At 40.6% G+C, this 11,166-nt stretch overlaps 1 protein-coding gene across 1 annotated transcript; it reads left to right on the plus strand.

The window, feature by feature from the left end:
* The first annotated feature begins 230 nt into the window (after window positions 1-230).
* LOC119555889 lies at window positions 231-10,669 on the plus strand. Its single transcript, XM_037867597.1, has 2 exons — window positions 231-373; window positions 8,642-10,669. The coding sequence occupies exon 2, from the start codon at window positions 8,701-8,703 to the stop codon at window positions 10,465-10,467; it is 1,767 nt and encodes a 588-aa protein (XP_037723525.1). The 5' UTR covers window positions 231-373; window positions 8,642-8,700; the 3' UTR covers window positions 10,468-10,669.
* The last annotated feature ends 497 nt before the right edge of the window (window positions 10,670-11,166 follow it).

Raw genomic sequence — 11,166 nt, forward strand, 5'->3', positions numbered from 1 at the left:
TGGATGCCACCCTCCGCGCCGGGATTGTTTGGGCCAATGGGAAGCGGCAGTTCAAGGCGAGGCGTGGCCTGCAAGACACTCGCACTGCTTGCACCCTTATGGCCAAGCCCTCAGCCATTTTGGACGGACTCAGACCTAATTCGAACACCGCGTCGACCGCACGTTCCTGATTTCCGTCAAAATTTTGCCCATGATACTGTAAATAAAATATTTACTACACAAGTATTGTTAAACTTGTGCTCCCGACAAAGAAACCTGTGCTCAAAGTGTTATGTGTTGTTTATGTGTAACTTGTACGATAGACTGTTACCTACTTAGTGACAGTGAATAATAACAATAATAATAATATGGACAAGTTTTTGGCCTATAAAATGTAAGTTCGGCAGGAAATAATTAATTTGGGTTAAAACCCAAAACCTTTTCCAAGAAATCAAAATATTTCTATTGAAGTACTTACTTTGAAAGCGCCACCTAACTTTATTGCTTATAAAGCAGATTCCGATGGACTTAGAATAAAAGAAGAAAGTACGCTATAGTTAAGTGCTTTGACCATCAGATACCCACTACTCAGTTAAAGGGAGTGTGACCGCGGCAAGCGACCGTTTTCGATTTCGCGAACTAGCTCCACCTAGCTCCAAACTTTAATTGCTCATAACTGTTTAGTTAATGTTCCGATTTAATTAATTTTGGGAGTTTAGATGGCTCTATTAACTAGCGAAACAAAATCACATTTACACTTTAACAAAATCTTTTAAAATGTGGGCGCCATGGCCGCTTAAAGGGCGTTAGAGTGGGCGTGACAATCTGAAACAACATTTTTCGGTCAAATTAACCAATACAGATAGTTGTGTATCTTTAAAAATGTACAACACTATTTTAAATAGTTATACATATACATGTATTCGTTTTTGCTTTATTTACTACTTAATCGTTTAACTACTGTTAACATAGTAACGTTCACGTGACATGTCTGTTATGTTATTGCAAACGTTAATAGTTGAATAGTTATTGGGTGGATAACTATGAAAATAGTTATTTGACTACAATCGTTGGGTTAGACCATTCCACCGTTTTATACCCGTTACTTGTAAAATCAAAAGGTATATTCAAATCACGGGGAAGTATATAACAGATAGAAGGAAGAGTTTCCGACATTATAAGTATATACATTTTCGATCAGAATCGTCAGCCGAGTCGATCTAGCCATGTCCGTATGAACGCTGAGATTTCAAAAAACTATAAAAGCTAAAAATTTGTGATTAAGCATAAGGATTCTAGATATTCTTAAGCAGCGTAAGTTTGTTTTATCGATGTGCCACAAACACCCATGAGGCTAAAACCTATCTAATGCTCACTTGTTTAAGATTTTGTAAAAGTGTAAATGCGATTTTTAGTACCCATCTACATGCCAACATTTAAATTATTTAAGTTTAAACATTCATTAAAAAGTTTTAAGCAAGGAAAGGAATATACACTAGGTGGCGTGTTGGTGTGGTGTGCAATCTCGAAAACATCTGTTTTTTAGCGTGAATATCTCCATATCTACCGCACTTCCTTCAGCTGAGCAATTGGTATATGATAGTTGAGGCCATCGACCATTGCGTTCTCTCTTGTTTATAGTACAACAACTATTCTTTATCGTAACTCTTACGTTAACGTTTATGCGAAGAGTTTTTGTGTTAACGAATAACAAGGCGCGCTTCTAGATTTTATAGAGCGAATACATATACATTATACACTTTAACGTTACGAATAACGCTTCAAAGACCTTAAAAGGTCAAATAAATAAAGGAAGGCTTATTTTTTATTTCAAGACTTGTTTTTATTTTTATACCCGTTACTCGTAGAGTAAAAGAGTGTATTGTATTCGGGGAATAGTATGTGAGGAAGCGTCTCCGACCTCATGAAGTATATATATTCTTGATCAGCATCAATAGCCGAGTCGATCTAGCCATGTCCGTCTGTCCGACTGCCTGTCTGTCTGTCCGTCCGTATGGACGCTGAGAACTCGGAAACTATAAAAGCTAGAACGTTGGGACTTGGCATGCAGATTTTGTGGCGCCCACCGTTTTTATGCTAGAAAAATATTTAAACTGAAATGTATTTCTCTTGCTAATACCTATCTATTGGCTGAAAACAATGTTTGCCACGCCCACTATAACGCCTACAAACGCCCATCCCGCTTAAATCTGTCTGCCGCGGTTGAATTTGCAAAATATTGACTATTACTTGGTTATAACTTGTTAATGAATGGTCCGACTTCAATCATTTTTGGCATCAGTTCCCAAGATAATGAGAAGAAAATCTCATTTAAATTATTCCAAAATATTAAGAAATTTGCTAGGTGGTTGACGAATTCTAGCGTTATGGGCGTTTGAGGGTGTGGACCCCTTCTGAACAAAACTTGCGCTGCGCAAGAAGTTCAAGAATTTACATGCCAAATCCAAACTTTATACCTTTTATAGTTTCCGAGATCTCAGCGTTCAAACAAACGGACAGACAGGCAGGCGGACAGACGGATATGGCTAGATCGACTTGGCTATTGATGCTGATCCAGAATATATATACTTTATGGGGTCGGAAACGCTTCCTTCTAACTGTTACATGCTTTGACCCATATCCCATGTCTACTCATTTCAGATAGTAAGTCGGAATCTGTCCGACGCTACATTCAAAAATGCAAAGCTCACAAATAAAAGCAGGATAAAAACGTTCTTGATTTTAATCGAACTAAATCACATCTTAAAGAAGTAAAAAGTCGGGACGAACGTTCCTTCTACGTACAACAATTTTTTAAATCAATATTCGTCTAAACTATTAAACACGTTCTATAATTTTCCACATCTCGAAAAGATCAAAATAAATTCATTTCTAGCGCACCGTCGATTAAAGCATTCTACTGTGCATTTGTTTAATTTTTATACTGAATTGATTTAGTTCTAGAATCACGTTTATCTAGCAACTTTTTTTACTAACACCTCTACCAGTTCTGCCTGGACAGATATAGTTTGAAAACTTTAGTATCAACTAGCTATTTTTCTGGATTTGTCATTTTTTTCTCAGCTTTTTTTTGGTAATAACATGTGAGCCGCACCTCATAATTTGCTATCGAATTATTCCACAGATATACCAATCACCGTAAATATTGATTTACTTAAAGCTGAAGAGTACTCTTACTACATATATCATTCAAAACAAATAAAAACTGCACATCACTTCAAAAGTGGCGTTAAGAGGAGCACTTATTAACATAAACTTCGAAGATCATTATTGTGTTGAGCATTGGTCAGGCCATAGGCCGCACAGTAAGATACAAAGACGGTCGTAATAAAACCCTATTTTACGTTACAGTCGTTAGCCATACATACGATAGTCCGATTACAACGTGGGATAAGCAGTTGAAAGGTATTCTTAGTTTCTTTCAATCGATAACGTTTTAGAAATCGGTTGGATTAGCAAAAGCTCTGATTAAAGTAGAACATTTTAAATGCACAAAAATGAAGTTGGGTAGAAAAAAACAAGGGAGAACGCTATAGTCGAGTACCTCGACTATCAGATACCCGTTACTCAGCTTAAGGGACTAAAGGGAAATGGAGACATGCAAGCAGCAAAACGAGATTTAAATGCGCCACCTACCGGCGGAAGGGCGTTAGGGTAGGCGTGAAAAATTCATTATTCAATAGAATAAGTTAGCCGCGCACTTTGCTCTCTCTGAGCGCCGGCCGTGCTTTTTTCTTTGCCGCTAAGTTCGGTCGGCAACTATGTACATACACACACATACACGCGTAAAAACATTTCAAATTGTCTGGCTCTGACGTCATAGCTTTTTTTCTTGGGAGGTTTGTGGGCGTTAGAGTGGGCGTAGCAAAATTTTTTTGGGTCAATCGATAGGTATTGACAAGACTAATACATTTCAGTTAAAATTTTCTATCTAGCATCAAAACTGTTGGAGCCACAGTTTTGGGCGGTTTGTGGGCGTTAGAGTGGGCGTGGCAGTCTACTGAAATAAACTTGCGCTGCGTAAGAAGCTCAGGAATCTGCACGCCAAATCTCAATAGCCTAGCTCTCATAGTTTCCGAGATCTCAGCGTTCGTCCGGACAGACGGACAGACGGACAGACGGACATGGCTAGATCGACTCGGCTAGTGATCCTGATCAAGAATATATATACTTTATGGGGTCGGAAACGCTTCCTTCTGCCTGTTACATACTTTCCGACGAATCTAGTATACCCTTTTACTCTACGAGTAACGGGTATAATTAGTTAAGTAGTAGATCGGTAGACCGGTTGATCGGTACATTTTATACCCTTGCAGAGGGTATAATAATTTCAGTCAAAAGTTTGTAACGCAATAAGGGAGACGTTTTAGACCCTATAAGACCATAAGACCTCTTAGGAATATCATTCTTTTAAGGTTTTAGAATTTCGTATAAAATGTTAATAAAATCGGACGACTTCATCATATAGCTGCCATAGGAGCGATCGATTGTACTTTCAATTCTCCCACGGGAACGACCTGCAAAGGTTAAAAACGTGCCGAAGTTAACTTCCTTTCTTGTATTGACTTATTTTGTTACACTGTGGTGGAGTTTAAGAGTTATAAATTTATCGGGTCTTCTCAATTTTTTTGCGTGAAGAAATTCGTCTAAAAAAATAAATCTGGACAACAAGAACTCTTAGTTTTTGCATCACGATAACTTTACATTTCATATTAACGCATATCACTCGGTCTTCGTCACCATTTCGCCACCGTATTCGCCTGATTTGGCTCCGTGTGACTTCTTGCTATTCTCAAAACTCAAGAGACCACTCCGGTGAACGCGTTTCGAGTCGATTGAGGAGATAAAATCGGAGAATGCGCTGATGGCTATACCGGGAAGGGACTATTTGGCATGTTTTGAGGACCGGAAAAAACGTTGGCATTTTATCGAGAGGGGATTATTTAAAAGTGGATGATGTAGAAGGGAAAATAAAGATTTTCCACTTTACAAACAAATTTACCTTACTTTTTGCGCACTTTAGTAGGTGTTTCATATGCAACTAGAGGTGAGCAAAAGTGGTCTTTGGTTTGTTCGATGTTTCTTTTGCCTATTTTCGGTGATTCATCACTAGAGAATCTGACGTAGCACTCGAGTAGGGATTGGATTTATTTATTTATTTATTTTTTGCTTGAACGCATGCCAACCCCAAATAATTCGTCTGGAAGTGAAGAACACATATGCCTCAGAAAATGCCGCTTATATAAGTGTAATGGTTTAATAAATATTGGTGTTTTGTGCCAATTTTGAACTAAAGAGAGCGAAAGGGAGATGGAGATATGAAAGCAGCAAAGGACTTTTCTGAAATCCACACATTAAAAACTATTTTAAAGAGTAAAGCCATGAGAGATGGATAAGCAACTTCTTTAAATAGTAAAGTTATATCTTTTATAGTTACAAAAGTATACCCAGAAAATTTGAGAACGAAAAAATCCGTTCTTTTCGGTTCTTTTCAGTTCGAGAAATTTGTCTTTTAACTTTTTCTTTTCGATATCGAGCGAAAGCTATGTCGGTTTTAGTATTCCGAGTCAAAAGCAATCTCGGTTTTGTGGTTGTTGAAGAGGAATGTGACCCATTTATCGGGAAGCTATCGAAGTTAGCTGCGACCCTGTGTCGCAAAGTGTGCGGTTAAGGACCTGCTCCGCGAGTACAGCTTAATAAAGGCCGAAATAAAAGGAACTACATTTATAAGTTATCCCATATTGGGAAACCACCCCTCCAAGTATATCAACTATATAATGAAATGAAGGCCGTAGGGCTAAAGTATGTATAATTTGAAAAAATATAGTATTTTTTTTTCAGAATGGAGTCTGGGAGCAAGAACATTTAATGCTAAATTCCGAAAACGATTCATCTCGAAATCGAGACCGATTCGATGTTTAAACCGAGAACGATTCATCTCACAATCGAGATTGATTCGATATTGTCTCACTTTTGAGATCGAAAATCGAAGTGTGAGTGTGATGGGTATAACAAGTATTGTCTTCACTTAGCTCAAAATTGGCGAGAAAAATCTCGACATCAATATTTATTAAACCATTAAGCATGTATTTTTTTGTACGACAAATTGATTACATTTTAAAATTAGGCAAACTTATGATTACCTAATATAAAGGCAACCTCTAAAGTGTGGGGTCGTTAATGGTAACCTATGAAAGAAACTTGACTGCTGCGGCGTACTAAAAGTTGGGCCGCAGTAGTCAGGATTGATGCCATCCGGTTGGCATGTGCAGGCTGTCCGATTGGCGACGAACTCTGATAGGGCGGATAGTCCCTAGAAGAACGTGTAAAAGATCTTGTGCGTGGGCAGGGGAATGCGCAGATGGTAGAATCCGGACAGGTGCAGGGGGCTTTCAAGTGGGTTAATGTTAATTATTAGGTGATCTTTAAAACCGAATGTAGTGATACTTACATCTTTAAAGGTCCAGCAAACTAGCTATGTAATACAATTTTCACGCCACGTCGAAGCACTTTAAGCACTTTTTTTCTGTATTCAAAATTTCTAGGGTGCGTCAATGGTAACGTCCTGGATTTACACCAAGAACAAGAATAGAAAAGTGCAGCTTAGAACCGGGGCTTTGATCTTCGGAGTCGGGAGCTCTGTCCAAAATTGTTAGGCATGATTTTCGTTAAAGAACATCAGTAGACTTGAAATAAGAAAAACGCAAAAATACGACCCAGAGATTATCGGGCACACACTCTAACCACTCTAATTCCAATAAATGTACAATTTAGATTAGCCATTTAAAAACAAGAGAAAACGCTTTAGTCGATGGGCACGACTATTAGATACCCGTTACTTATCTAGAGGGAGTGCGGGGTAGATTCCACACTTTATTTGCGTATAACTTTTTAATGATTGCGGTTTGAACAATGTAGATGGGTATTGATTATCAGAACAAAATCTCATTTACACTTTAACAAAATATTACAAAATGTGGACGCTAGACATGTTTTAGCGTTATGGGCGTGGCACCCTGCTGAATACGTAGATGGGTGATTAAATAAATTTGGACTTTGCAAGAAGCTCTAGAATCTGCATGCCTAATCCCAACTTTCTAGCGCAAATAGTTTCTGAAATCTCAGACTTCATTCGGACGGACGAACAGAAGGACAGATGGACATGGCTAATTCGATTCGGCCAGTGATCCTGTTCAAGAATATAAACACCAACAAAAATTCTTTGAGTGTCAATTTGATAAGTGGTGGTGAAAATGACACTACACCTAAAATCAAATTTTTGGGATCAATTTGAGCCTAAATAAGTTTCAATTATACATTATACAACGCTTCCATCTACCTTCTATACTTTCCGACGAATCAATTATACCTTTTTACTCTGTGAGTAACGAGAATAACATTTATAGACAAAAAGGAAGGAAGAACGCTATAGTCGAGTACCTCGACTATCAGATACCCGCTACTCAGCTAAAGGGACCAAAGGGAAATGGAGATATGCAAGCAGCAAAGCGACATTGAAATGCGCCACCTACCGGCGGTAGACAGATTTAAGCGCTATGGGCGTGGCAAATTTTTTTTGGATCAATCGATAGGTATTGACGAGACTAATACATTTCATTAAAAATTTTGTATCCTGCATGCAAATTGTGGGCGCCACAGGCTTGGGCGGTTTGTGGGGATTAGAGTGGGCGTGGCATATTTGCGTAACAAACTTGCGCTGCGTACAAGGCTACGGAATTTAAATCTGAGACCCCAATTCTCTATCTTTGATAGTTTCCGAGATATCCACGTTCATATCTACGATTTTTTGAAGTTTGTGGGCGGTTTGTGGGCGTTAAAAACTCTGCTGAAACAAAATTGCGCTGCGCAGGAATCTGCTTGCCTAATCCCAGTATTGTAGCTCTTATAGTTTCCGAGATCTCAGCGTTCATACGGACAGACGGACATGGCTAGATCGACTCGGCTAGTGATCCTGATCAAGAATATATATACTTTATGGGGTCGGAAACGCGCGGTTGTCCGATCTGCAAGCCAATTTTTTTAGAATTCTATGGTACTTGGCTTTTAGGACATAATGGAGTAATTTTAAGGAAATCATTGTGTATTTTTGTGTATTTAAGAATAGTGGATTTGTGTAAAGTCGGTTCGCGAAATAGGAAACAATCGCTTTGCCGCTTGTATATTTCCATCTCCCTCACACTCCTTTTAGCGGAGTAACGGGTATCTAATAGTTAAGGCACTAGACTATAACGCTCTTCGAAAAAATTGTTTTATTTCTTGGCCCTACTACCAAAATATAGTTTCGTCAATTTCTAATCCGTCGTTAAAATTTTAAAGAGTCCCAAAAATTGATCATCCAAATGAACTTCAATGTTTAAACTATGAGCATAAAAATAATTATTGTTATTTCGGATTGTAAGGGCTATATGATTTAACTTTACGTTAAAATTAAAAATATTTCCATTAAACTCTATATACAAAAATGTAGTGTACTGATTTCTTATGGTGTTCAAGTAATCGAAAAACCCGGCTGCTCAGTGCTTTAGAATATTTCTCAGTTATATTCGTTGCTCTAAATTGTCTTGTTTTAAGCATAACTAAGTAATGTTAATAAGAATGGTTTTTATTTTCTTTTAAACAGGTTCGATGATCTCCTTTGATGGGGCAAAGACCATTGTAGTCTGGCTGTAAAAAAAGCAAATGGCTCACTCTGACTTGGGTGCGTCGCAGGCGACTACGGCCGACCAGGATCAAGGAACCACATCAAACAACGGTCATGGGCCTAAGCAAACTGTGCCCAGCATCTATCCTCTTGGAACCCCGCGAAATCCGCAAGCTCAAGCCACGACGATGGCTCTAGAGCAATACCGCCTGCAGCTGTACAACTACGCCCTTAATATTGAACGATTTCGATGCCCCCAATACGGAGGCACCGGAGGCGCCGGCGCAAATGCTCCGTGGCTGCACCTAAGTCCCTACGGACCCCATGCGTCAGGCAATATTCCTGCAGTAAACCGAATGGCCGCGCTCTCAACCATCTCACTCTTCCCCCAAACGCAACGCATATTCCAACCCGAGGAGCCTAAGCCGCAACACAGCTACATTGGTCTCATAGCCATGGCCATTTTGAGCTCAACTGAGATGAAGTTGGTCCTGTCAGACATTTACCAATATATTTTGGATAACTATCCGTATTTTAGAAGCCGCGGTCCGGGGTGGAGGAACTCCATCAGACATAATCTCTCACTGAACGATTGCTTTATCAAGTCTGGTCGCAGTGCCAACGGAAAGGGGCACTACTGGGCAATACACCCAGCCAACATGGATGATTTTCGAAAGGGCGATTTCAGACGACGCAAGGCTCAGCGTAAAGTCCGAAAGCATATGGGTCTGTCGGTGGATGATGCCAGCACTGACTCGCCCAGCCCGCCGCCCCTGGATCTCACAACCCCGCCTCCGCCCAATTCCCAGTCCGCAGTGCAACTGTCGTCCCTGGGCTATCCTTACCACCATCAGTATTTGGGCCAGTTCCTTAATCGGAGCTCAGCCCCCGGCCTGTCACAGTACTCCTGTGCTGACCCGGCCATTGTGATGCAACGACAACAGGCCAACCATCTGGATCAGGTGATTCCACCAGCCCAAATCCAGCAGCAACACGGCCAGCATCAGCACATTGCGTATATCAACTCTACCACGACCACGACCATTGCGAACATGTTTTCGCAGACACGGAAGCGCCAGTTCGACGTGGCCTCGCTACTGGCACCCGATGTCCAGATCGTTGATATTGTCTCTGAAGATCAGGAGTCCTCAGCCAGGCCAGCGACCACGGCGAGGACTACGACTCAAACGCACCACACAGTCATTACCAAGCAAACTATACACCGCGAAGTGGTTTTGGGATTGGAACAGCCTGTGACTGACGCCGACATTGACACTGATATCGATGTTGAAGTTAACGTTGATGTGGTGGAGGAAAGCATTAATCCCGATCCCGATTCGTATCCGGAGACGGACGACCAAGAAAATCGCAGAGGAACCATGAAGCAAATATTTTCCGTTGAGGACAATAACTCGTACCTAAGCGATGGCAGGCTGTCTTCATTTGATGCCGACCCCGATCACGATCCCGAAGACCTTGAGCAGCACAACTACTCCATTTCCAGCTCGGCAGCAAGGTCCTTGGGCAGTAGTAGTAGCCAACACGAGGAGTCCAGCTCACTAGAGGAGTGTCCACTGGCAGAGTCCACTGCAGGGCCCCCGACTGCCGCGAGGCCGTCCACGCTGGCAGTAGCCATTCCAAACGCGTATATTGAACTCAACCACGTTGATCCGCACATGCTGAGTAGGTACTACGGGACGTACATGGCTGCAGCTGCGCGAAGAGCTAGTATGGAGGCGTCGAAAACAACAAGGCCGTCTTCTATCACGCCACCACCAAAAATCGAAATAGTCTCACAGAAGTAACAGACCTTAATATATTCTATTGCAACGTAATCAACAAAATATTTTCAAAGATGTGGAAAGCCAATGTCTAAATACTCAATACAAACTGACGACCCACCCTGCAATACAAATACATACCTAATATTTAATTATCAAATAGGGTTCTTTCAATGTAGTTTTATATTTTAACAAGCATTAATAAATGTTAAACTATTGTTAAACTTCGTAGATGTCAAAATAAATTAGGTGACTTAATACAATCCAGTATACTGTAAACTCACTCATCTCGATAATAAAACAATAAAACCCAATTTTCAGAATGGCCCCAGTCGTAGTCACTCACAGTATATTTTGAACCACTCGCCAAGGTATATATCGGATGCAGCCCTGTTCAAGGCTGATTGTACTTGTTTTTGGTAAGGTCCTCCCAAGCAGCGGCCAGAAGAACGCGGTTGCCCCTTTTAGATATGTCGGAAAGGCGCAAGAACATGCTACCTGGCGCTGCTGTCCTGAAAATTACAATGTGTAAATAATAATAAATCAAGAGAGATCAGCTAAGGGGAGTGCGAGGGAAATGGAGATATGCTGTTAAGAGACTGTTTACAATTGCTTAAACTTTAACAAATTCTTCAAACATGTGGGTGTTAGACAGGCTTAACCGTGGGCGTTAGGGTGGGCGTGGCAACCTTGCGCTCTCCCAGAACCTCAAGAATATACATG

The sequence above is a fragment of the Drosophila subpulchrella genome, chromosome 4 (genome assembly GCF_014743375.2).
Source record: "Drosophila subpulchrella strain 33 F10 #4 breed RU33 chromosome 4, RU_Dsub_v1.1 Primary Assembly, whole genome shotgun sequence".
Lineage (NCBI taxonomy): Eukaryota > Metazoa > Arthropoda > Insecta > Diptera > Drosophilidae > Drosophila > Drosophila subpulchrella.

Bases quoted from the DNA above. Each gene is read 5' to 3' on its own strand.
- LOC119555889 (XM_037867597.1), top strand. From the start codon at position 8,701: ATGGCTCACTCTGACTTGGGTGCGTCGCAGGCGACTACGGCCGACCAG.